Source organism: Coregonus lavaretus, assembly GCF_964263955.1.
Source record: "Coregonus lavaretus genome assembly, contig: HAP1_SCAFFOLD_123, whole genome shotgun sequence".
Lineage (NCBI taxonomy): Eukaryota > Metazoa > Chordata > Actinopteri > Salmoniformes > Salmonidae > Coregonus > Coregonus lavaretus.
Window position 1 is genome coordinate 532,090 of NW_028165834.1, and position 27,587 is coordinate 559,676.

The 27,587-nt window shown below is 43.1% G+C and overlaps 2 protein-coding genes across 3 annotated transcripts; both read left to right on the forward strand.

The window, feature by feature from the left end:
- Window positions 1-3,937: 3,937 nt before the first annotated feature.
- LOC311115412 (obg-like ATPase 1) lies at window positions 3,938-12,883 on the forward strand. The gene is made up of 11 exons (XM_084190591.1): window positions 3,938-4,061; window positions 4,853-4,953; window positions 5,200-5,343; window positions 5,492-5,619; window positions 5,894-6,069; window positions 6,321-6,401; window positions 6,536-6,633; window positions 6,934-7,074; window positions 7,169-7,265; window positions 7,358-7,480; window positions 10,598-12,883. The coding sequence occupies exons 2-11, from the start codon at window positions 4,853-4,855 to the stop codon at window positions 10,703-10,705; spliced, it is 1,197 nt and encodes a 398-aa protein (XP_084046717.1). The 5' UTR covers window positions 3,938-4,061; the 3' UTR covers window positions 10,706-12,883.
- A 748-nt stretch (window positions 12,884-13,631) lies between these two features.
- Window positions 13,632-24,673, forward strand: LOC311115409 (transcription factor Sp3-like). 2 transcript variants are annotated; one of them, XM_084190587.1, is made up of 9 exons: window positions 13,632-13,770; window positions 13,969-14,133; window positions 15,700-15,933; window positions 20,135-20,707; window positions 20,918-21,112; window positions 21,221-21,422; window positions 21,550-21,739; window positions 21,950-22,146; window positions 22,261-24,673. In XM_084190587.1, exons 2-9 carry the CDS (start codon window positions 14,029-14,031, stop codon window positions 22,515-22,517), a joined length of 1,953 nt encoding a protein of 650 aa, XP_084046713.1. In that variant the 5' UTR covers window positions 13,632-13,770; window positions 13,969-14,028; the 3' UTR covers window positions 22,518-24,673. The 2 variants fall into 2 exon arrangements, with proteins under 2 accessions (XP_084046713.1, XP_084046714.1); XM_084190588.1 differs by having other exon boundaries at window positions 20,951-21,112.
- Window positions 24,674-27,587: the final 2,914 nt, after the last annotated feature.

A 27,587-nucleotide genomic window follows, 5' to 3' on the forward strand; every position in this document is an offset into this window, starting at 1 on the left:
ACACTGTTTCGAATGGGAATGTCTGTTTTACTCATTTTAATTATACTGAACAAAAATATAAACGCAACATGTAAAGTTGGTCCCATGTTTCACGAGCTGAAATAAAAGATCCCAGAAATGTTCCATATGCACTTGTTTACATCCCTGTTAGTGAGCATTTATCCTTTGCCAAGATAATCCATCCACCTGACAGGTGTGGCATATCAAGAAGTTGATTAAACAGAATCATCAATACACAGGTGCACCTTGTGCTGGGGAATGTGCAGTTTTGTCACACAACACAATGCCACAGATGTCTCAAGTTTTGAGGGAGCGTGCAATTGGCTTGCTGACTGCAGGAATGTCCACCAGAGCTGTTGCTAGAGAATTGAACATTAATTTCTCTACCATAAACCACCTCCAACGTCATTTTAGAGAATTTGGCAGAACCTCCAACAGGCCTCACAACCACAGACCACGTGTATGGCGTCATGTGGGCAAGCGGTTTGCTGACGTCAACGTTGTGAACAGAGTGCCCCATGGTGGCAGTGGGGTTATGGTATGAGCAGGCATAAGCTATGGACAACGAACACAATTGCATTTTCTCGATGGCAATTGGAATGCACAGAGATATATGACGGGATTCTGAGGTCCATTGTCGTGACATTCATCTGCCACCATCACCTCATGTTTCAGCATGATAATGCACGGCCCCATGTCGCAAGGATCTGTACACAATTCCTGGAAGCTGAAAAAGTCCCAGTTCTTCCATGGCCTGCATACTCACCAGACATGTCACCCATTGTGCATGTTTGGGATGCTCTTGATCTATGTGTACAACAGCGTGTTCCAGTTCCTGCCACTATCCAGCAACTTCACACAGAAATTGAAGAGGAGTGGGACAACATTCCACAGGCCACAATCAACAGCCTGATCAACTCTATGCTAAGGAAATGTGTCGCGCTGCATGAGGTCACACCAGACACTGACTGGTTTTCTGATTCCCATGCTTGCCTTTTTTTTTTTTTAAGGTATCCGCGACCAACAGATACATATCTGTACTCCCAGTCGTGAAATCCATAGATTAGGGCCTAATTAATTTATTTCAATTGACTGATTTCCTTATATGAACTGTAACTCAGTAAAATATTTAATTCTTGCATGTTGCGTTTATAATTTTTGTTGAGTATAGTAAACTTGAAGGCAAAAAGGGAAGTATGATGTGAAATGGGAACCTTGTATTCCAACTGATTTTAGGCTACCAAAGCCAAGAATTTACCGCTGCATCGGAGTGTTGATAAAAACAGTGGCGAAAGAAAATGTCAATCTGATAATCACCCGCTGCTATTTATTGTTGACCAGCAGACGTCCCTAATGTTAAGTTTGAATAGATAATGAAGCTCCGAGTAATCAACCGTTTTTAGGCGCCGAAACCTTCAGAAAGCCTTGTTAGAGATATTTATGTTTATTTATTTTCCATTTTGTACTTTAACTATTTGCACATCGTTACAACACTGTACATAGCCATAATATGACATTTGAAATGTCTCTATTCCTTTGAACATTTTGTGAGTGTGATGTTTACTGTAGATTTTTTCTTTATTTCACCTTTGTTTATTTTTGATTTCACTTGCTTTGGCAATGTAAACATATGTTTCCCATGCAAATAAAGCCATTAGAATTTAATTGAAATTTATATTAGAGAAAGGAAGAGATAGGAATGCCATTTGGTCAATTAATGGGGGAACGTATAACGTCATGCAGTTGCTAAACTAATCGTCACGCAATCCCCTTCTCAAATGCCGCGTTCAAAACAACTGGGAATTCAGAACTGGGAACTCGGAAATCTCCGAATTCCGTACGTTCAAGACAACTGAGAACTCGAAAAAGCCCAATTGACTCCCATTCACTCCTTGAAGGAGGGCGATCCTTGTCCCATAATCACCCAGAATGCACCACGCGGGCCATTGAGGTAGCATGGGCAACGTACACAATGGGCGTTAATACGATTCCAATGGAGTTTCCCAATCTCCTCTAAATGATCAATTCAAAGGGCTTTATTGGCATGGGAAACATATGTTTGCCAGAGCAAGCTAAATATATTAGGTATCTCTGGCCTCGTTTTCCCATCACTAGTTGTCACTTGTGGAAACCGCGCGGGCTGATCTCCTTCTTCGTTGGGGTTTAACGGCGGTTGGCATCCAATATTATATTGCATTACCGCCACCGCGCGGGCTGATCGATGTTGAATCAATTACGTCAGTCGTTTCTCTCCGTTTTTCGCTTTACGTCTTAGGGTTTCGTCCAATTAGTGCTGAGTTTTACTTATCTATTTTTTACTTAACACTTATTTTTCTTAGAAACTGCATTGTTGGTTAAGGGCTTGTAAGTAAGCATTTCACTGTAAGGTCTACACCAGTTGTATTCGGCGCATGTGACAAATACAATTGATTTGATTTGAGACACAAAACACTTCTCTTTTCTAGGGTTTCCACTATATAGCACAGCAACAAAGTCAAAATTGGCCATATCTTAAAAATTTATGAAAAACTAAAAATACATATATTTTTGGTCATCATTTAAGTTTAGCCATAAAGTTAGCAGTGTGGTTAAGGTTAGGTTGAAAATCAATTTTTAAGAAAATTAATTGAAGAATTGGGCGGGGTTTATGACTTTGTGGCTATGGTAACTAGTGACGATTATAGTGGAATCGGTGAGGGTAACCAGAAGTGGTCTAGTGATAATTGTTTGTGTTTCTGTTGGGCAGAGGGAGAAGGTGCTCAGAGTTAAACAAATGGGGGAAAGAATTGTGAAATGTTTCGCTCTCAAGAAAAGGGCGCCATTGAAAGGAGTGATTACTGGGGTAGCAGTAAATGTTAAAGTGGACCAACTGAAGGAGAAGATTCCCGGTGTGTGTGAGGCTCGTCGTTTGGTGCGACGCAAACAGGGTGGCGAGAGTGGGGAAACAGAAGAGTCATTGTCTGTTCTTTTGAGTTTTGAAGTTGAGTCTTTGCCTGATAAAGTGAAATTAGGATATATAAATTATCCTGTGCCAGCTTATGTGCCGAGTACATTACGATGTTACAGTTGTCAAATTTATGGGCATGTGGCAGCAGTATGTAGGAGGGAGATTCAAAGGTGTGAGAAGTGAACAGAAGGGCATGAGACAAAGGAGTGTGAAGCAGTGGGGAAAGTGGTGGTATGTGCTAATTGTAGGGGTGGCCATGGGGCTGGGGATCAGACATGTCCAGTGCGAGAAAGCAGGTTGAGGTTTCCAGGGTAAGAGTAGAGAATAAATTGTCATGCGGAGGCAGTGAAGAAAGTAGAGGAAGAGGGGTCAAGGGGGGAGTAGGATATATGTAATAATAATATGCCATTTAGCAGACGCTTTTATCCAAAGCGACTTACAGTCATGCGTGCATACAGTTTTGTGTATGGGTGGTCCCGGGGATCGAACCCACTACCTTGGCGTTACAAGCGCCGTGCTCTACCAGCTGAGCTACAGAGGACCACACAGTATGTACCAGTACAGTGGGATAGGCAAGCAAGTGATATGTTTCAGTAAGATTGGATTTTTAGTGTTTATAGCAATGGTTATTAATTGTACTTCAGGGATGGAACGTAAGTCGAAGAAAATTGAGGATGTGGTGGCAGCTGCAGAGAAATATTTGGGTGTGCGAGACTTGACAGCAGAATAGTTACAGGGAGTGTTAAGTGGTGATGTCCCATTATTTCAGGTTGAGGGCATGAGGTAGGAGTGAGTATATTTAAATAGTGGAGAAGGGTGGGGTTAATGATTAGTAATAGTTTTGAATTTGTGAGTGTAGTGTTAGATGGTAGGGTATTTCTTTGTTTTATTTTATTTTTCAAGGAAAAGAAAAGGGAGTTGTACTCCAGTGTAATAGGTGGCGGTAATGCAACAAATTAGATGCCAACCGCCGTTAAACCTCATTGAAGAAGAAGAAGAAGAAGAAGAACCAGTGACGACCTCTTTCTAGTTTCGCTAGCTGTGGAGCAGTGTGAACAAATTCCAACCTAATCTGTTTTCGTAGGTAGCCGACCAAAAAGAGACTGACATCAAGGTGATATGAACACATAGCTCGTTAAAGACATGCGTGTTTGGTTACATCTTCTTCCTTGCGAAAATGTGTCGTTGTATTTTAATAAAAAATAACGTTACTTGACATAGCTAACTAGTTGGCTAGCTAGCATGCCGACAAGCACAATGAATGGGACTCAGGACAATTGCCTTACTAGCTTCTCCACATGTGTTTTAGCCTGTTTGCTAGTTAGCTGTCTGCTAGCTATGCAGTTGGTTAGCTGCGCCAACTGGCTCGTCTGTCTACAGCGGAGGTGCCCTGTTCAAATTAGGTTGACGTTTGTGTCAACTTGAGTAGCTAGCTAGTGGTTGAACCAGCGATATGAAACCGGGAAGTTATCCAAGATAAATTACTGTTAGCTAGGTAGCCATGTGACAAGTCATCGCAGGGTATAGATTGCTGTCTGTATTCTTTGCCAGCAGCAGCATTCCAGACGCAACTACACACGATGGGGTCTAATCCAAGGCAACTGTTTGGCATTGCGAACCCAGCCTTGAATGTCATGTTTCCCTGCTAGTGTAGTAAGCCATTGATGTTGTAATCAGTACAAAAACTAGTGACAGGTCGTTGTCAGAGTAAAAGGGAAGAATATGCACACGGTTCAGAAATTGACCCCTGGCGTGTGAGAGCTAAACCTGATAGAATTGTCTGCCATGTAAAAATGTCATGTTGATATTAAGCATGTCCCATAATTTAGTAAGCTTGTAGGTTGTTTGGTTCAAGAGCTGTGAAGTGTTTCATTTCTGTTGCTAAATGTTTTGTTGCTGTTGCAGATGCCTCCAAAGAAGGGAGGAGAGGGACCAAAACAACCACCGCTGATTGGACGCTTCGGGACTTCTCTGAAGATTGGGATTGTGGGATTGCCGAATGTTGGGTTTGTACATGGCTACAATTTAGAAGTTTCCCATAGTTGTAAAGTAGGTTGTTGGAGAATCATTAGCCTGATTCACACTATGGGGCCAACCCAAACTGTACTGTGCTGGCTTGGGTGTTTTCTTTTCATATTGTTATTTCCAGCAACTAAGAGTATAATCTTTTGTTGTTCAGAAGGCTTTACCATGCAGATGTCTTGGGCTGTAGAATAGTGACTGAAACTGCGTCTTGTCATTTTTGTCAACAGGAAGTCAACATTCTTCAATGTGCTCACCAAGAGCCAGGCTGCAGCAGAGAACTTTCCCTTCTGCACCATCGACCCCAACGAGAGCAGAGTGCCCATCCCTGACGAACGCTATGACTACCTCTGCACCTTCCACAAGCCCCTCAGGTAGGGTTGTGTTTGTGAGCAGTGTGCACATTCCTGTAGAACGTTACAAATACTTCTGCGTCTTCCACAAGCCTTGGAAATGTATGAGTAAACACTCTGTACCTCAAGTTTGTATGTGTGTGTGCAACTTCTCTTTCTCATTGTACAGTAAGGTCCCAGCGTTTCTGAATGTGGTGGACATAGCTGGGCTGGTGAAAGGAGCTCACGCTGGACAAGGACTGGGCAACGCCTTCCTGTCTCACATTAGTGCCTGTGACGGCATCTTCCACATGACACGTGAGTTTAACACACACTCGCAGAAATGCACACACATACACTTGTATACACACACTCAAACCCACACTGTAATCCTGGTGTACAATTGTACTGCCAAAACCACAAGCATGTGAAGCTTCCATTCTAATCAATGGGGCACTCACAAGTACTCGGTGCTAGCACAGTTCAGATGTGCATGAACAACAACAATATATTCAATTCCTAATTTAGCAGTTTTGTGATGTCAAGTACCATTGCGCAGGCTGGACATAATTGTGTGTTTCTGTGTGTGTAGGTGCGTTTGAGGATGAGGACATCATCCATGTGGAGGGTAATGTGGACCCAGTGAGGGACATTGAGATCATCCATGAGGAGCTACGGCTGAAGGATGAGGAGTCTCTTGGACCAATCATAGATAAGTTGGAGAAGACCGCTGTCAGAGGAGGAGACAAGAAACTCAAACCTGAATATGTAAGTAGAGTGTGTGTGGGGTGGGTGATGAGTGTCCCATTGGGTTTGAGACTGAGGTCTGAAGCTGTGTATGTGTGCATGATTCAAGCGCTTGAAACACTTCCATGCCCTCTCATAGATTGTTTGAGACCCACAAGCGTTCCTAGGGAGAAGGGGCCACGGAATAAACCAGAATTCAGCATTTGTTTACTCTCATGTTCTCTCCTTTCATTCCCTTCTCTTGTTCCCTTTTTCCCTCATCCCTCACTCAGGACATCATGTTGAAGGTAAAGAACTGGATTTCGGAGGAGAAGAAACATGTCCGCTTCTACAATGACTGGAACGAGAAGGAGGTACGACTGTATGTGCTCGCAAAAGAGAGAGAGCAGAGTACCTTTAGTTGCAGGGGCCTGTATACCAGCACAGACATCTAACCCAGTGTGTTGTGTGTGTGTGTGTGTGTGTGTGTGTGTGTATGCGTATGCAGATCGACGTGCTGAACAAATACCTGTTCCTCACATCCAAGCCCATGATCTACCTGGTCAACCTCTCAGAGAAAGACTACATCAGGAAAAAGAACAAGTGGTCAGTGGGTTCTCTTTCTTCATTCCTTATTTCCTGTCTTTCTGAATATTACGTTATTTGGGTTGTGATGCCTGGCAGCCATTATCTGAGGAGCTGAAATGCTACTTGTTGATGGTCTGAACTTTGCTTGCAGTAGAGGTTTATTTTGTGATTGTGGCATTTTGTGCAAAATAAACACTGACAGTTTTGTATGCGCCAAAAACCCTGATCATGTTTGGTTTATTAAAGAGCAACTTCAATCAAATCAACTTTGTTATTCTAACAGAGGATTTTTTCTCTCTATGTATATATATCCCCCAGGCTGATTAAGATTAAGGAGTGGGTCGATGCCCATGACCCAGGAGCTATGGTCATACCAGTGAGTGGAGGTCTTGAGGCCAAACTACAGGACATGACCGACGAGGAGAAGGACAAATACTGTGAGGAGGCGAAGACTCAGAGGTACACACACGGACAGCTCAAACACAAAATGAACACATTTTATGATATTGTAAACAGTTACCTTAATAACTGTGTGTGTGTGTGTGTATTGCAGTGTACTGACTAAGATCATTAAGACGGGCTATGCAGCTCTGCAGTTGGAATATTTCTTCACAGCGGGACCAGACGAGGTTAGAGCGTGGACTGTCAGGGTAAGAGACACACAGTTTGGTTCTCTCTCTCCCACAATGAGATGTGGGTGTGACTATCAAAGCGTTATCGATTACTTCTCTCTGTCCTACAGAAAGGCAGCAAGGCGCCCCAGGCGGCAGGGAAGATCCACACTGACTTTGAGAAAGGTTTCATCATGGCAGAGGTCATGAAGTTCCAGGACTTCAAAGATGAGGGCACCGAGAATGCTGTCAAGGTGTGTGTACTTATGTGAGGCTGAGAGAAATAGTTACTGTGTCATGGGTGTGCGATGGCATGCCATAAATACTTGTCAATAGTTTTTTGTCTGATCTTATCTGGATAAAGACCGTCTGATAAAGATGGTGCTATTCTGGATGGCTGCCGTTTTGCGGGGTCCGACCCAACTTTTCTATTTTGTGACTCTTTTGGCGTTTATTTTTACTTTATTTTCACGGAATGTATCCGTTATCATTTCTTATAACTGACAAGAACTTTTGAACATCAGATCAGCAGTTACTTAGACCAATTCCGGCTTCAATGTCGCCCCCAATTTTCTGAGTACCCAAGATGAAACGCCGGTGTTACAGAGGCAAGAGAGGGGGCTTCCTGGTGAGATTAAGGCGAAGGGAAAACCGACCACCTCTTCCCTCCATTCTGTTGGCCAAAATGTATGACCTTTTGATTGTGTATTTGCTACCAACGGGACGCTTGTAACTGCAATATTCTCTACTTTTCTGAAACATGGCTTTTGGACAAGATACTCCCCATGGCTATCCAACTCGACTCCATTCACCGAGCGGACACTAGAGTCAGGGAAATTAAGAGGGAGAGGGGTGTGCCTCTTCATCAACAACAAATGGTGTTCTGACTCGAGCGCAAGCACACCCCCATCCACAGGGCTGCAGTGGAGCGGGTCGAGCGCTTCAAGTTCCTCAGGGTCCAAATCACTAAGGACTTAATGGTCCACACACACGCGCGCAGTCGTGAAGAACACGCTTCTTCCCCCTCAGGAGGTTTAAAAAGTTTGGCATGGGCCCTCAAATCCTCAAAGTTCTACAGCTGCACCATTGAGAGCATCTTAACTGGCTGCATCACTGCTAGGTATAGCAACAGCACCGCCCTCGATCCTATGGCGCTACAGAAGGTGGTGCGGACAGCCCAGTACATCACTGGGGCTGTGCTCCCTGCCACCCAGGACCTCTATATCAGATGGTGTGAAAGGAAGGCCTGATAAATCGTTAGACTCACCCAAGCCATAGACTGTTCTCTCTGCTTCCGCATGACAAGCGGTACCGGTACATCAAGTCTGACACCAACAGGCTCCTGAACTTTCCCCAAGCCATAAGACTGCTAAATAGCTAACAAAATGGCAACACAGACTGTCTGAGTTAACCCTTGTATTTATTCCTATTCACACTCACAGGACTCTACACACTCACGCACACTGACACTCCAACACACACATAACATTCACACATTTATACTGACTCTACACACACTCACATATAATCTTCATTTACGCTGCTGCTACTCTGTTTATCATACATCCTGAAGCCAAGTCACCTTACCCATATGCATATCCACCTCTATCACTCCAGTATCCCTGCACATTGTAAATATGGTATTGGAACTGACCCTGTACAGTTGAAGTCAGAAGTTTACATACACCTTAGCCAAATACATTTAAACTCAGTTTTTCACAATTCCTGACATTTAATCCTAGTAAACATTCCCTGTCTTAGGTCAGTTAGGATCACCACTTTATTTTAAGAATGTGAAATGTTAGAATAATAGTAGTGATTTATTTCAGCTTTTATTTATTTCATCACATTCCCAGTGGGTCAGAAGTTTACATACTCAATTAGTATTCGGTAGCATTGCCTTTAAATTGTTTAACTTGGGTCAAACGTTTCGGGTAGCCTTCCACAAGCTTCCCACAATAAGTTGGGTGAATTTTGGGCCATTCCTCCTGACAGAGCTGGTGTAACTGAGTCAGGTTTGTAGGCCTCCTTGCTCGCACACGCTTTTTCAGTTCTGCCCACACATTTTCTATAGGATCGAGGTCAGGGCTTTGTGATGGTCACTCCAATACCTTGATGTTGTTGTCCTTAAGCCATTTTGCCACAACTTTGGAAGTATGCTTGGGATCATTGTCCATTTGGAAGACCCATTTGCGACCAAGCTTTAACTTCCTGACTGATGTCTTGAGATGTTGCTTCAATATATCCACACAATTTTCCTTCCTCATGATGCCATCTATTTTGTGAAGTGCACCAGTCCCTCCTGCAGCAAAGCACCCCCCACAGCATGATGCTGCCACCCCCGTGCTTCACAGTTGGGATGGTGTTCTTCGGCTTGCAAGCCATGCCCTTTTTCCTCCAAACATAACGATGGTCATTATGGGCAAACAGTTATATTTTTGTTTCATCAGACCAGAGGACATTTCTCCAAAAAGTACGATCTTTGTCCCCATGTGCAGTTGTAAACCGTAGTCTGGCTTTTTTATGGCAGTTTTGGAGCAGTGGCTTCTTCTTTGCTGAGCGGCCTTTCAGGTTATGTCGATATAGGACTCGTTTTACTGTGGATATAGATACTTTTGTACCTGTTTCCTCCAGCATCTTCACAAGGTCCTTTGCTGTTGTTCTGGGATTGATTTGCACTTTTCGTACCAAAGTACGCATCTCCTTCCTGAGAGGTATGACGGCTGCGTGGTCCCATGGTGTTTATACTTGCGTACTATTGTTTGTACAGATTAACGTGGTACCTTAAGGCATTTGGAAATTGTTCCCAAGGATGAAACAGACTTGTGGAGGTCTACAATATTTTTTCATATGTCTTGGCTGATTTCTTTTGATTTTCCCATGATGTCAAGCAAAGATTCACTGAGTTTGAAGGTAGGCCTTGAAATACATCCACAGGTACACCTCCAATTGACTCAAATGATGTCGATTAGCCTATCAGAAGCTTCTAAAGCCATGACATCCTTTTCTGGAATTTCCCAAGCTGTTTAAAGGCACAGTCAACTTAGTGTATGTAAACTTCTGACTTCAACTGTATATAGCTTCTTACTTCTATCACTCCAGTATCCCTGCACATTGTAAATATGGTATTGGAACTGACCCTGTATATAGCTTCTTACTTTCTTGTGTTCTTCTTATTTTTATTTCTCGTGTGTTTTTGTTCTACCTTGTTATTTTTGTAGTACTACATTGATATTGATCACTGCATTGTTGGGTTTAGAGGTCACAAGAAAGGGATTTCACTGTACTTGTGCAGGTGACATTAACTTGAAACTTGCTAAATTACTTTGTATAATGTCGATAAATTTGTTCTGGTTTGATTTGTCCCGCAGGCTGCTGGGAAGTACAGGCAGCTGGGCAGGAACTACATCGTGGAGGACGGAGACATTATATTTTTCAAATTCAACACACCCAATGCACCCAAGGCGGCGAAGAAGTGATGGGACTAACGCGACCAGTACAATAACGCAGTGTTCTTGTGTCCCGTCTCATCTTGTCCTTGAGGGCAGCAGTGTTGCTGATTTTTCTCCCTTCTCCCTGGTATAATGAATGGGAGGATAGAATTAGAATGAATGAATCAATCATTCTAATTCTATGTATGGTAGGATGAAAATCGAGTGCACACTGCAACCCTTGAGGTCAGTACCAGGTCCTGAAGTGTTTCCTGGTCAGGTTATTTTGTCAGGAAAAACTCTGGGCCCTAGTCAGGACTGATCGGAACAAGGAGGGACCATTATTATTTTAAGTAAAGTAGGCATCTCTGACAGTGCCTGACCAGAAACCACCGACGTGACTTCCCTATTTGCCCCACCATACAAAATCTGCCCAGGTGCCTTTTTTGGTTTTGCTTTGGGACCCTGACTATCGCACCTACCCATACACTATTATATTCAATCTATATCTTTGCCCACCTCACACAAGACATATCTGTAACATTGTGAATAAGAGGAAGATATAAATCAGTCTTCTGATACCCTGTCCATATATAGACTCTCACTCAGTAGCTTTACTTCCATGTCTCCTTCCTTTGAAATTAAGCAAGTGAATGGACCATGGAAATGAATCTGTTCTTTGAGATCAGTATTAGCATGCAGCCAGAAAGATATCTGTTCATGATGATAAACTAAGTGCCAGGGCCCGGTTGCGTAAAACACCTTAAGTTAATTTTTCCCTTAAAGTAGCCTTCACTTTAAGTCAGTTGCACAAAACATTTTAAGGTGAATTTCCCCCTTAAATTAAGTGAAAAAGTTAAGGGTGCCCATGAGGTCCCTTAATTGCTTCATTCAGTATGGATATCAATGTAAACAGCATTTGTGGAGGTGAATATTGCTTTAATTTGCTCTGGTTAGAAAAGGAAAAAATCAACCAGCTAGCTAGCTACTTAGCTAAACAATGGAAGGTGCACAATCCATGGCTACAAAGCTACCTGGCTAGTTAGCTATAGCTACTCTGTAAGCTAGCTTGACATACTAGAAAGTAATATAAACAAGTTGAGAAAAAAGTAACTACAAGAAACGTGGTTTATCTTCTGAAGCAATTTCGTTATCCTGTCTTGATTGTAGAAGTTATATTTTGCTATCTCACAAAATGAAAGTGATCTCTTTGAAGATACTTTTAGTCAGGCCATATCCATGGTAACCAGATACTATTTTTTCCCTATACATTAAGGGTGCCCATGAGGTCCCTTAAGTGCTTCATTCAGTATGGATATCAATGTAAACTGCATTTGTGGAGTTGAATGTTGCTTTCCTCTGCCCTGGTTGTAAAAGGAAAACATCAACCAGTTAGCTAGGTGTATAACTAGCTAGCTACTTAGCTAAACAATGGAAGGTGCACAATCCATGGTAGGCTGGACAATAGAACGAGTCAAAATTCACCCAAGGCTGAAAAACGGTAATAGAACATTGGCTAAGCTGGAACACTAGCACGAGCCCATATCAAATGATTTGAATCAAACGTTCGCAGAGCCTATTTTGACTGGAATGATGCATAGAATTCCATTTCGCCTTTGTCAGTGAATCATGTCGTCTCCATGGTAACCATACATTTACATTTACATTTTAGTCATTTAGCAGACGCTCTTATCCAGAGCGACTTACAGGAGCAATTAGGGTTAAGTGCCTTGCTCAAGGGCACATTAACGTCATTTAGCAGACGCTCTTAGCCAGAGCGACTCACAAATTGGTGCGTTCACCCTATAGCCAGTGGGATAACCACTTTACAATTTGGGGGGGGGTTAGAAGGAATACTTTATCCTATCCCAGGTATTCCTTAAAGAGGTGGGGTTTCAAATGTCTCCGGAAGGTGGTGAGTGACTCCGCTGTCCTGGCGTCGTGAGGGAGCTTGTTCCACCATTGGGGTGCCAGAGCAGCGAACAGTTTTGACTGTCTTTCTGCCGTACAGTACATGCCTTCAAACTACCGTAAAACCCCTTTAAGTATGCCTTACCTAAGGAAAACGTTTTGAGGGACTCTATGCAACGCCCCAATTCCCTTAGGGAAGGGGAAATTATAAGATGTTTTATGCAACTGGGCCTGACACAAGAATTTCCATGGAAACGCATGTACTGCAACCACAATATGGGTCAACAATACACTCAATAAAACAAGACAGATTCAGTTTGTGTTCAAATGGGTTTTAATTGATGAGTTTACAAAAGTGTGTTGACACCAGGGTTGATGTGCTGGCGGGGTGTGTGTTGTGTTTTGAAGTGACCGGGGATGCTTGTGACAGGCTGGGGGAACATGTTGATACTGCAAAATAAATTATATGAATGGTGACATAGGTTCTGTGCATACTAGTCTGCATCTTGGTCCATGCAAAAATATTCCTTGTTGCAATGACTATTTCCCAGCACATACACTTGAACGCTTTCAGCATAACTGAAGCAGTTCCTTCTAAAAAGCAGGGGCAAGGAGCAACATCTGGCTGGCAGCCGCACAGAACAATGTAGCCAAGATTTTCACAATGATCACTGCACTTAAATTTAGCTTAGTTGCAATGTTAGCCAGCTAACCTAGTAGTGTACCAACGAGGTGAATATGCGGATACATTAATACACAAATAAATATCGTAATTTAAATGGTGTTGCAGTTACATAATGGCCGTTTTCCCTACACTTCCTGCTCTTTAATTTCAACCATAGATTCCCAGATTTGAGGTTCTTGTCCAACAACAAACAGGAAACAGATATCCCATAAAAATGACGGATATATCGCTTGGCCATAGAGGTCTCACAAAACCCCAGCACTAACCAATCCATTTAGAGAAGAACGGCGGGACTTCCTGTTACGTGCTTGTTAGCCCCCACCCCCCTTTTTTGTGTTTCCCTCACCGTCAATCAAAATAGAAAAAAATCTACCCGAATTCACCGATCAACACAAGCCCGCCTTTGATAAAAGATAATCATGTTCGGAGTTTAGTTGATCAGATAATCTTTCGATTATTACAATTCACGATATGACTGGTACATAACATTTAACCAATCGAAGCATACAACCAACCGGTGAGTTTGTACGTAACAACCGATAGCAAAGCAAGCTAGCTACGTCTTTTAATCTTTTGCAGTAGACCTATGCTAGGTAGTTAGCTAGTTAACAAAAGTAAACATTCAATCTGTGTCGAAATCCGCCTTGAAACCTTGTCGCAAAGTTAGGGTTTGCCGTTTATTCGTCATCGACTGAAGTTTGTTATCTCTTTGCAGCCTTTTAGGAGCGGAAAGCTGTGAGAAAATTTGTGTTTTGCTCAGTTTTCCTATCTCTCCATGCTAGCGCCAGAGCAACATTTGAAACAAGAGGAAATGGCTACCGCGGACGTGGAAGGCGGTCAAAGCGAATTCCTACAGCACGGCGGAGCCTCGGAAAACCAGGTACCCCAACATTTTCTATCTCGTATTTCTTCTCCTCCGAGCTACTACTGTGTAATGTTTTTAGCTAGCTAGAAGTTCACACGTTTTTAAATGTTGCAGGGGGTGTAAAGCTAGTATACTTCCGCCGCTGTGTTCCCCGCTATAACGGCCACCCACTTTACCCCTCTAGAACCCGCCCATAGTGGGTAGGACACAGCCCGTCACTTGGTCAGCTCGCCGATATTTAGCTCGTCTACCTGGGGCTAGGGGGGTACAGCGGGGAAAGGAGGGGCGAGTGGGGAAACTGAACTGATAATGTGGTAATCTGTGCACCGAACTACGAAATGTCTCCCCCACCCCCATGTAGCGATTACGTATTTTGTCTAGCCATACTAGCTGTATTTGGTGGATGATAGAAGGGACTCTTCAATGTTTTTTGTCTAGTGGTGGTGACTAGCTCTCGAAAACCCTTCTACCTATGTAGGCTGTTCAGCTGTTACGTTCGCCCACATTTGGCTCCATGTGAACTACAATTCCGACGCTGTGTTTTAACATTTAGAAACGTCAATCATTGCTTTCAAAGTGGTTTTCTAAACATATGCTGATATCCGCCTTATCTTTCATATCAGCGGGAAATAATCTTTCAAATAAAAAATATACTAACTGTAGCAGTTTTGCACAGATCGACAAGCTGTGTGCCTCCAGTTGATGAACTACTCTTCCTCCCCATTTACGCATACACAAGTGTTCTGAGCTCGCTAATTAGCACAGGTGGCGGCCTATGTTTTCTGTCTGTCTTTGTAAACAAGCGATGTAACATGGAGAGTGTGTAGTAATTTGAGATTTTGTTTTAAACAAAAACAAATTCTTGCTGATATGAAAGATACTGCACGTTCTTTATGTTTCCAAAAATGTACCGCAAGCTATGCGTGTTAATGTTTAGACTAGCATAGGGGCTCTTAACAAAACTCTCCCGTCAGAATATGCTGTACTTTCGTCAATAGGCGCTAAAGCAGTTTGCGTCTATGAATGGGGTAGGTGGTGACATGCTTGAGGAAGTTTGGATCCTTTCATATTGGACCTTGTGAAATCAAACCACCTAGCTAAGCCATAGACTGTATAGCAGATTCAGAATTTATCATGTTGTTTTGACATTTTTGTCTTATTAATTGAAATGTCTTGATACTACTGTATTATTGCTAGTCCAATGTTGCAGATACCTATAATATAGGATTGGATATCTATTTTAACAAGATCAGCTCCACAATAATTGTCTTGTCTACTGACACTGGATTGTGATATCAAACCATACTGCATGTCATTTTGCCCTATTCACAGTGTGGAGCCTACACCCTGATATCTGTCTGTCTCAGTACCTCTCACTGTCACACTCTCGGATAGGACAGAGATGTCATTTCCAAATCAATCTGTGGCTTCTTATTCTTTGTGAACTACAATGCAACAGCGTAAGACTTATGACCAATGCCATCTGCATATCTGTAAATAGATCAACTGTTTGCATTACTCAACAGTGACCAAACACTAATCTGAATAATAATCAATGAATATGTGTCTTCTCTCTGTCAGACCACAGACATGACAGCCATCCAGCTAACAGGTTCAGACCGTTGGGAGTTGTTAACCCCGGTCTCTACAGGGAAGGATGCGCAGCAGGGAGTCGTCCACATTCCTAACTCTGGCATGATGACCTCTAACGGCCAGTATGTTCTCCCTATCGGGAACATGGACAGTCAGCCCATCTACGTCACAGCATCTGGCAACGACGGCTCAGCCAACGGAGTGTCCAGCATACAATACCAGGTAGTGTACTGTACACACACACACACGCAGATATACTACATGGCCAAAAGTATGTGGACATCCTTTCAAATGAGTGGATTTGGCTATTTCAGCCACACTGGTTGCTGACAGGTGTATAAAATCGAGCGCACAGCCATGCAATCTCCATAAACAAACATTGGCAGTAGAATGGCCCGTACTGAAGAGCTCAGTGACGTTCAATGTGGCACCTTCATAGGATGCCACCTTTCCAACAGGTCAGTTCGTCACATTTCTGCCCTGTTAGAACTGCGCCGGTCATCTGTAAGTGCTGTTATTGTGATGTGGAAACGTCTAGGAGCAACAAACGTCTCAGCTGCGAAGTAGTAGGCCACACAAGCTCACATAACGGGACCGCCGAGTGCTGAAGCACGTAGCTAGTAAATATCGTCGGTCCTCGGTCGCAACACTCACTACCGAGTTCCAAACTGCCTCTGGAAGCAACGTCAGCACAATAACTGTTCTTCGGGCACTTCATGAAATGGATTTCCATGGCCAAGCAGCCTAAGATCACCATGCGCAATTCCAAGTGTCGGCTGGAGTGGTGTAAAGCTCGCCGCCATTAGACTCTTGATCAGTGGAAACGCGTTCTCTTGAGTGATGAATCAAGCTTCAACCATCTGGCAGTCCGTCGGACAAATCTGGGTTTGGCGGATGCCAGGAGAACGCTACCTGCCCGAATGCATAGTGCCAACTAAAGTTTGGTGGAGGAGGAATTATGGTCTGGGGCTGTTTTTCATGGTTCGGGCTAGGCCCCTTAGTTCCAGTGAAGGGAAATCTTAATGCTACAGCATACAATGACATTCTAGACGATTCTGTGCTTCCAACTTTGTGGCAACAGTTTGGGGAAGGCCCTTTCCTGTTTCAGCATGACAATGCCCCGTGCACAAAGCGAGGTCCATACAGAAATGGTTTGTTGAGATCGGTGTGGAAGAACTTGACTGGCCTGCACCGAGGCCTGACCTCAACCCCACTGAACACCTTTGGGATGAATTGGAACACTGACTGCGAGCCAGGCCTAATTGCCTAACATCAGTGCCTGACCTCACTAATGTTCTAACATCTAGTGGAAAGCCTTCCCAGAAGAGTGGAGGCTGTTATAGCAGCAAAGGGGGGGGACCAACTCCATATGAATGCCCATGATTTTGGAATGAGATGTTCAACGCGCATGTGTCCACATACTTTTGGCCATGTAGTGTGTGTGTGTGTGTGTATATATATATATATATATATATGTATGTGTATATATATATATATATATATATATGTATGTGTATATATGTATGTGTATATATATGTATGTGTGTATATGTATATGTGTATATATATATATATGTATGTGTATATATATATATATGTATGTGTATATATATATGTATGTATATGTGTATATATATATATGTATATATATGTGTATATATATGTATATGTACAGTTGAAGTCGGAAGGTTACATACACTTCTGGAAGGCCAAATACATTTAAACTCAGTTTTTCACAGTTCCTGACATTTTAATCCTAGTAAAAATTCCCTGTCTTAGGTCAGTTAGGATCACCACTTTATTTTAAGAATGTGAAATGTCAGAATAATTGTAGAGGGAATTATTTATTTCAGCTTTTATTTCTTTCATCACATTCCCAGTGTGTCAGAAGTTTACATACACTCAATTAGTATTTGGTAGCATTGCCTTTAAATTGTTTAACTTGGGTCAAATGTTTCGGGTAGCCTTCCACAAGCTTCCCACAATAAGTTGGGTGAATTTTTTGCCATTCCTCCTGACAGAGCTGGTGTAACTGAGTCAGGTTTGTAGGCCTCCTTGCTCGCACATGCTTTTTCTATAGGATTGAGGTCAGGGCTTTGTGATGGCCACTCCAATACCTTGACTTTGTTGTCCTTAAACCATTTTGCCACAACTTTGGAAGTATGCTTGGGGTCATTGTCCATTTGGAAGACCCTTTTGCAACCAAGCTTTAACTTCCTGACTGATGTCTTGAGATGTTGCTTCAATATATCCACATAATTTTCCTTCCTCATGATGCCATCTATTTTGTGAAGTGCACCAGACCCTCCTGCAGCAAAGCACCCCCACAGCATGATGCTGCCACCCCCGTGCTTCACGGTTGGGATGGTGTTCTTCCGCTTGCAAGCCATGCCCTTTTTCCTCCAAACATATCGATGGTCATTATGGCCAAACAGTTATATTTTTGTTTCATCAGACCAGAGGACATTTCTCCAAAAAGTACAATCTTTGTCCCCATGTGCAGTTGCAAACCGTAGTCTGTACGTTAATCTCTAGGAGACAGATCGCATCTCCTTCCTGAGCGGTATGACGGCTGCGTGGTCCCATGGTGTTTATACTTGCATACTATTGTTTGTACAGCTGAACGTGGTACCTTCAGGCATTTGGAAATTGCTCCCAAGGATGAACCAGACATGTGGAGGTCTACAATTTAATTTCTGAGGTCTTGGCTGATTTCTTTAGATTTTCCCATGATGTCAAGCAAAGAGGCACTGAGTTTGAAGGTAGGCCTTGAAATACATCCACAGGTACACGTCCAATTGACACAAATGATGTCAGTTAGCCTATCAGAAGCTTCTAAAGCCATGACATCATTTTCTGGAAATTTCCAAGCTGTTTAAAGGCATGGTCAACTTAGTGTATGTAAACTTCTGACCCACTGGAATTGTAAGACAGTGAATTATAAGTGAAATAATCTGTCTGTAAACAATTGTTGTCAGTGCACAAAGTACAGTGAGGGGAAAAAGTATTTGATCCCCTGCTGATTTTGTACGTTTGCCCACTGACAAAGACATGATCAGTCTATAATTTTAATGGTAGGTTTATTTGAACAGTGAGAGACAGAATAACAACAACAAAATCCAGAAAAATGCATGTCAAAAATGTTATAAATTGATTTGCATTTTAATGAGGGAAATAAGTATTTGACCCCTCTGCAAAACATGACTTAGTACTTTGTGGCAAAACCCTTGTTGGCAATCAGAGGTCAGACGTTTCTTGTAGTTGGCCAAAAGACAGCGAGTTGAGTTGATGCCGAAGAGCTCAATTTTGGTCTCGTCTGACCACAACACTTTCACCCAGTTCTCCTCTGAATCATTCAGATGTTCATTGGCAAATTTCAGACTGGCCTGTATATGTGCTTTCTTGAGCAGGGGGACCTTGCGGGCGCTGCAGGATTTCCGTCCTTCACGGCGTAGTGTGTTACCAATTGTTTTCTTGGTGACTATGGTCCCAGCTGCCTTGAGATCATTGACAAGATCCTCCCGTGTAGTTCTGGGCTGATTCCTCACCGTTCTCATGATCATTGCAACTCCACGAGGTGAGATCTTGCATGGAGTCCCATGCCGAGGGAGATTGACAGGTCTTTTGTGTTTCTTCCATTTGCGAATAATCACACCAACTGTTGTCACCTTCTCACCAAGCTGCTTGGCGATGGTCTTGTAGCCCATTCCAGCCTTGTGTAGGTCTACAATCTTGTCCCTGACATCCTTGGAGAGCTCTTTGGTCTTGGCCATGGTGGAGAGTTTGGAATCTGATTGATTGATTGCTTCTGTGGACAGGTGTCTTTTATACAGGTAACAAACTGAGATTAGGAGCAGTCCCTTTAAGAGTGTGCTCCTAATCTCAGCTCGTTACCTGTATAAAAGACACCTGGGAGCCAGAAATCTTTCTGATTGAGAGGGGGTCAAATACTTATTTCCCTCATTAAAATGCAAATCAATTTATAACATTTTTGACATGCGTTTTTCTGGATTTTTTGGTTGTTATTCTGTCTCTCACTGTTCAAATAAACCTACCATAAAAATTATAGACTGATCATTTCTTTGTCAGTGGGCAAACGTACAAAATCAGCAGGGGATCAAATACTTTTTTCCCTCACTGTAGATGTCCTAACCGACTTGCCAAAACTATAGTTTGTTAACAAGAAATGTGTTTTAATGACTCCAACCTAAGTGTATGTAAACTTCCGACTTCAACTGTATATATGTATGTATGTATGTATGTGTGTATATATATATATATATATATATGCACGTACACATGCACTTGCACACACACCTCTGTTAGCGGAATGTCCGGTACCAGGTCGATTATCATGTTAAACCTTACACACAATATTCTCTACACACAAATGCTGAAGTCTCTCTTCCATGTCATCCCTCAGATCCACAACTCCGATGGAACTCTGGCAGGCTTCTCTGCGCAGGGATTGGACGATGGCTCGGGCCAAATCCATCTCATCCAGGACGGTAGCCACGGCAATATCGGAATCAGCGTCGCCACGACGACAACCTCTGACCTCCTAACGCAGGCTGGGCATATGCAGCAGATTCAGGGCTTGTCATTGGCAGGGGGCACGGCCTATAGCGGCGCGGTTCCCATGGGGCTGTCGGGGGGAAACATAACTTTCCTCCCTATCAACAGCATCGACCTCGAATCGCTAGGGCTTGCCGGCGCTCAGACGGTTCCCATAGCAACGACGACCGACGGTCAGCTGATCATGGGCAGCCAAGCGCTGGACGGGCAGGAAGGTGGTTCCAAACAGCTAGCGACGCTAGTTAGTGAGGCTAACGGTAACCCAGACCTCTACGTGCCAACAACCTCCTCCTCATCATCCCAGCTGCCTGAAACCATCGACGGGACGGGGGTTCTGACCCAAGCTACTGCCGTGTCTGCCGGGGTTTCAGACCCATCCTCAGAGAACTACAACTCCCACAACCACCTGCAGCAAATACAGGTCAGTCCTATGACATAGAATTCCATAGGCTTATTAACAGCGCCGTACACCACATATAACAGTCATATTTCAGTGAGCCATGATACAGGAAAAAAGTTACTAGTCTTGTTTAGCTTGTCTTCAGCAGGTCATATCATATTACGATGGACACTGTTCTAAGAGCATGGCTGAAAAAAGACCATGACTGAACTAAGTCTATCTTTTATCCAGGTGTCCACCTCTAATGCCTCGTCCCTCTCCCAGCCCATCCTCCAGCTGTCGGGGGACAACCAGGGGGACCAGGGACAGGATCTATCCCAGTCTGGGCAGACGCTCCAGAGCGTCCAACTAGTCAACCCGGGAACCTTCCTCATCCAGGCCCAGACAGTCACTGCTTCAGGACAGATACAGTGGCAGACCTTTCAGGTAGGTTGTGTGTGGGCGTGTGTGTATATCTGTTTGACTACCGTACGTAGGTGTGTCTCAGGTGTGTGGGATCATACATGTGTAACTCTTTCGAACTCTCTCTCTCAGGTCCAAGGTGTCCAGTCTCTGCAGGGCCTCCAGCTCCCCCAGGCCCAGGGGGGCCAGCAGCTGACTCTAGCCCCAGTCCAGGGCCTCTCTATGGGGCAGGGAGGATCCATCACCCTGCCTAACCTCCAGACTGTTACAGTCAACTCGATAGGACAGCCAGGGATTCAATACACACAGGGAGAGGAGGCCAGCAGTCCTGCAGGTAGGAACATGCATACATACACACACACACACATACAAACTCTCCATCTTTCTCTTTCTTTCTTACTGTCTCACACTCCGTCTCTCACACACACACATACACACATTCTAACTCTCTCTCCCCATAGATATCCAGATAAAGGAGGAGCCAGACTCTGAAGAGTGGCAGCTGAGTGGTGACTCCACCCTCAACCCCAGTGACCTCAACAACCTGCGTGTCCAGATGGATGACGAAGACATGGACATGTCCACCGGGGAGGGCAAGAGGCTGAGGAGAGTCGCCTGCACCTGTCCCAACTGTAAAGAGGCTGGAGGGAGGTGGGTTAGAAAGACAAGCACAATATATTAACACAAATATATATAAAAGGGGTGGATCCTAGGCTTTAGCTCAGTGGGTTAATGTGGTCGAACCTGGTTATATACTCAGTAGGGTCAGTTTCAACCATGACAATTGAAATTCAAATGACTGCAAGATGTTGACTTTGTGTGTGTGACCCCAACCCTCTCTCTCATCACCCCTTCCCCCAGAGGGTCGAGTCTTGGTAAGAAGAAGCAGCATATCTGTCATATCGTGGGCTGTGGGAAAGTGTACGGTAAGACCTCTCACCTCAGGGCTCACCTTAGATGGCACAGCGGAGAACGGCCCTTCGTCTGCAACTGGATGTTCTGTGGCAAGCGGTTTACCAGGAGTGACGAGCTACAGAGACACAGACGGACACACACTGGTAGGAATACACACGAACACCATCTTCACTACATAACACAACCTTAACCCTCACCACACTTATTCTTTCATCACTCTCTCTTTATCTTCCTTTCATCCCTCTTTCTCATTCCAGGAGAGAAGAAGTTTGTGTGTGGAGAGTGTTCAAAGAGGTTCATGCGTAGTGACCATCTGGCCAAACATATAAAGACTCACCAGAACAAAAAAGGTGTGGCTTCCTCCTCATTGTCTCCGCCCCCCAGCAACACCATCATCACCGCAGACGGAACCACCCTCATCCTTCAATCAGCTTCTGGCGCTCATGACCTCCTAGGCAATCAGGAGATCCCTCTGCAGCTGGTCACCGTGGCGCCCGGTGAGGTCATGGAATGAGGGCGTGGCTTATAGACTGGCCAATAAACAGGGACCTTGTGGGCTTTTTTCTCCCCGTCCCCCCCTTTTTTTTTTATATATGAATATATATACGTAAATATATATGACAAATATATATATATTTTAAGTAAGAGTTATCATGACTTTATGTTAGTTATTTGCAGTCTTTTTATAGGCTGGCAAAACAAATGACATTCAATGTGGTCACTATGTACACACAAACGAAGACGCATACACACACTCTTGCAAACATGAATACTCACACAATGAAATGCCTTATTTTGTATCATACTCTGTTGTATAAAATGCTGGAGATGCATGTGTTTTTTAAGCTTTTGCAGATTATGTAATTGTGTCTGTCAATCATAATGATGATGGTTAGGATGCAGGGAATAGGAAAAGTGTAGTAGCCCTCTGTCTCTCTAGAGCAGGGTTTCCCAAACTCGGTCCTGGAGCCTCCCCTGGGTGCACGTTTTGGTTTTTGCCCTAGCACTACACAGCTGATTCAAATGACCAAGTCATCGTCAAGCTTTGATTATTTGAATGAGCTGTGTAGTGCTAGGGCAAAAACCAGGACCAAGTTTGGGAAACCCTGCTCTAGAGCAATCGATCGATTGAATAATTGATTATATTGAATCATCAATCGCTTTCTCTAGAGGGCCTGTGTAGGTGTCTGTGTATTGAGAGAGACTACAGGTGGCTTCATTAACTCTTCACCTGAAGCGACAAGCATAACACCTTTTTAAGACCTTCTGAACACTGTCATAGCCATAGGCATGATATAACACTTTAATTATAAAACACTATGACAGAGTTTGTAACAACCAATATCTACATAATGTCAGACCTTTGTAATGTAGTGGTAGAGTTGGGCCTGCACATTGATTCTCCAACGCATACCTTTATTTGTTAACAATGTTCTGATCAATTAATGTTTGGATTGATGGAAACTTTGCTAACCAATAAAAGTATGTCTGTGTGTGGACACTATTTTATTTCTATGTGGATTTTTTTCCAGCCCTGCACCTCATGAAAGTGATGTGACCTCATGCTATTAAAGCTTGTGTCATGTGACATGCCCTGTTGTTTCAGGTGAAGCGTTATTAGCTGTTTGACTGAGTAGGTGGTAAAAGTTGTCCATACATGCTGATCTAGGGTCAGTTTAGCGTTAACCACCCCTAATGTTTGAGGTTAGGATTTGGAGAAGGTAAGCTGATCCTAGATCCTAGATCTGTGCCTGAAGGAAACTTTGACCCACAGCAGAATGTTTGATTCATCAGTCTAGCCAACCAACACGAGCACACTTACACTGCTTGCTCAAGTCAAATGTGTCTTCTATTAACTGTAGTTTATTTTTGTTATATTTTTCACCTTTTTGTTGTATAGTCACATTTTATATTCTGTTTCTATGACTAGCGTAGTCTGGGTCCTGTCAGAAGGAAGCATTTCAGATCGGTTTTTACCCATGGAATTAAAATGAGTTAAAGGTCACAGGTCTGAAAATCAAGTCGATTTTTCTATTGCCCACCCAAAATGGCGGCAACATTTTGAACTTGCCATTTTTGCATTTCTGGAACAGTCGAGGTTCACTGACCAGTACATTGAACATTTGAAATGGTACATCAAATATGGCCGCCAGAGCACGCACCCACTGCAAAATATTTAGTGCAGTCCGATTATCTACCCTTCTCCTGAAGTGTGTACTCGTTCACTCACCCTAATGGATTTAAATGGAATGTATTGGATTATGGTGGAAACTTCCTCCAGACATCTTTCTACCAATCCAATGCACACATCTGGGTGAAGGGTAGAATCTGAATTGCAATATTCTGTTCTACTCATTCTAATTCTATAGTGTTTTCACTGCTCTCTGGCTAGTTGCTACTCATTGTAAAGGAAGCAATCACGCCATTATTATTATTATTTCTAAATGTTATTGTAATCTTTCCTGTCAGTATGTCCATGTCTTAGCATCCACTTACCTGTATATTATTATCTTCTATTCACATTGTTTATAGAAGCCATTTTCTTTAGGTAAATAATGTTGTATCTAAAGCTTATTTTAATTGTTTTTTTAAAAGTGAAAATTTGAATGTTACTTTTTGTAAAACCTTTTTTCAAATGGATAATAATTAAAGTCTGAATCCTTCCAATGACAGACTGTGTGTGCGTGCTTGCCTGTGTGTGTCATACTAGTTATTGTAAAGTCAGTTACAGCAAAGATTATTCCTCTCTGGTTACAACAATCTTTGGTTGCAGTACTTCTGAAAACAGTAGGTGGCAGCAGAGCCATGTGGGTGGCAGGATTACGTCCATTGACATCCACGAAGAAGAACGGTTTGTTTTCAACAATGGTTTTTACGAAGAAGAAACTGCAGGTTTGTTGTAATAAATATGCTGTGGTGACTTTCGCAGTTGGTTGCATTATGTTCTTAATAGGTAATTTAAATAAGAGGCAAAGACAGTAAATGTAGCGAACTTAAACGTTATCTGACTGTCACTTCATTGCAAGAGCTAGTAAGTATCCTAGCCATATACGACTCAACCAAATATTTTTATAACTAACCGAAGATAGACCAGAGCCTGTGGTTTCCAATGGTAGCAAATGTATCATAGTGGGCAGAACAAGCAAGAAGGTGGGCGAGCCAAGCACGAGCCAATATTGTCGCATTTATTTGCATATTTCCGTTAGGGAACGCCTACTCTGTGATGTGCGCGTGTGCAATAACTAAATTTGCCCTTGCCCTCCTTCAAAACAACGCCATTTAAATAAAAAATGTTTTGCAAAGGGTAAAGTCTACAAAAACGTACTCCACTCTGTTTGTTAGAGATTGTAGTTTTTTTAAACAGAAAACTGTATGGAGATCAAATGTTTCATCAATTACAAAATTAGCAGAATGTCGGCCAAAATGTTATATCTATGAGTCAACAACAGATGAAAGGGGTTTAGTTATATTTTACTAAAGTTGCTAGTTAGTAGTAGTGTAGCCTATTTTGTACCCGCGTGTGCGAAAATTGAATCCTTGATTTCAAGACGGCTGAAAATCGCTCGGTTCGCATTTTGATAGCCTAGGCAGCCGATAGTGCATGGGCTCTAGATCTACACTATCGGCTGGTGCACGACTCCAGGTCTCCTGTGGTTGGAGTCGACTCTCGCTCGAATCCGACTCTTGTGGTTGGAGTCGACTCTTACTCGACTCTCAAAACACTGAAACACATACGTACATACCACTTCATTATTACAGGCCTACTAGGAAGACTACATTTGCGTTCTAGAGGTTGACATGAGCATGATGCTGCCCATTTGCTCATCAACTTAATCTATAAAAGGCCTATTTTATTTGAATATAGAAGGTGATGTGTTGGAACTACAATATGTAGTTCCTACACTTTGATTTGATGTGTGCTGTGTAAAGACTTGACGGATAAAATGGGATGATGCAGCTGATACGCCTATTATTTGCCATGCTTTAGCCCTATTCGGACGGGTATTACTAGAAACGTTGGTTTTGTCATTATTATCCAAGCATGTGCTTTGTTCCAGAGTTCTCCCCTGAGAGTGAGCTAGGTGTTGCGAGGCGCACCACGTTTCATCAAATATGTTTTATAACTAAACCAAGATAGACCACAGCCTGTCGTTTCTAATGGGAACAAATTAGCCATAGTGGGCAGAACACGCAACGAGAGGGGCAGAGCCAAGCACGAGCTAGCGAGATCCTATTGGCGCGTTCTAGCATCTGCATATTTCCGTTAGGGAACGCCTACTCTGAAGTGCCATTGAGCAATAATTAAATTCGCCTTTGCACCCCTGAACAACGCGATTTTTAAAAACCTTTGCAAAGGGTAAAGTGTAGTCCACTCTGTTCATGACATATTCTAGTTTTGGGAACAGAAAACTGTATTGAGATCAAATGTTTCATCGATAAGAAAATGTGCAGAATGTCGGCCAAAATCCATCATGTTCCGTGTTGGTCCCATGTTTCATGTGCTGAAATAAAATATCCTAAGAATTTTCCATATGCACAAAAAGCTTATTTCTCTCAAATGTTGTGCACACATTTGTTTACGTCCCTGTTAGTGAGCATTTCTGGGATCTTTTATAAACGGACAGATCTGTTGCACTACAGTAACTGTGCTAGCTTCCAGTGACTATCCTAGTTTCCCTTGGAAACTCACTTTTCAGCTATTACAATGCGGTCGTGCACAGTGTGTAGCTGGGGTTACTAGTTTTCTGTTGTACTTACAGTTAAGACAGTAACCTAGTTTTTCCTGGAAACTCACATTACAGCTATATTACACTGCTGTTTTTCACACAGTGCATAGCTGGGTTGGTGCATGATAGTTTCTGTTACACTACTTTATTGTACATACAGTAACTATCCTAGCTAGTTTCACTTGGAAACTCACAACAGCTCTATTACACTGAGGGTTTCAGTATATAGCTGGGTTTCATATAGTTATGTTACACTACTTCACAGTACAGACAGTAACTATCCTAGTTTCCCTTAGAAATTCAAATAACAGCTATATTACACTGCTGGGCTTACGCAGTGTGTAGCTGGGGTTGCCATATTATTTTGTTACACTGCAGGATATACACTACCCATCTCTTCTTCCCACTGAGAGAAACTACCATTTCCAGTATGGCTTTTCGCCTTGAGAAATGTAAGGTGTCCGTCCCTGCCCACAGGCAGCGGACTGCGTCTAAGAAGGATGGCATTCTGCAGTCATCCTGAGGTGCTTGCCGCTGGCATTGGCAGCTTCTCAAAGGCCCAAAGGCCAAACTGAGAGAGGCAAGTGGAGTCCCCATGGGCACTGAATACAGTGATGGAAGGCTACGAACTCCAATTCCGATGCTGGCCACCGCTATCGTTCTGGCACCTCAAATGTCTCAGGGTCTAGTGTTGATGCCCTGGTTGACTGATTGTTTCCGAATGAGTTCAGATGAAGGAGCATCAACTTACATCCTAACCCCTCATTCTGACCAAGGGTTCTGTCTGACAGACACGTTGACCGGCCATTACAGTTGTCCACATACGCCCCGCTTGCTGTTGCGGGTGAACTAGGGGC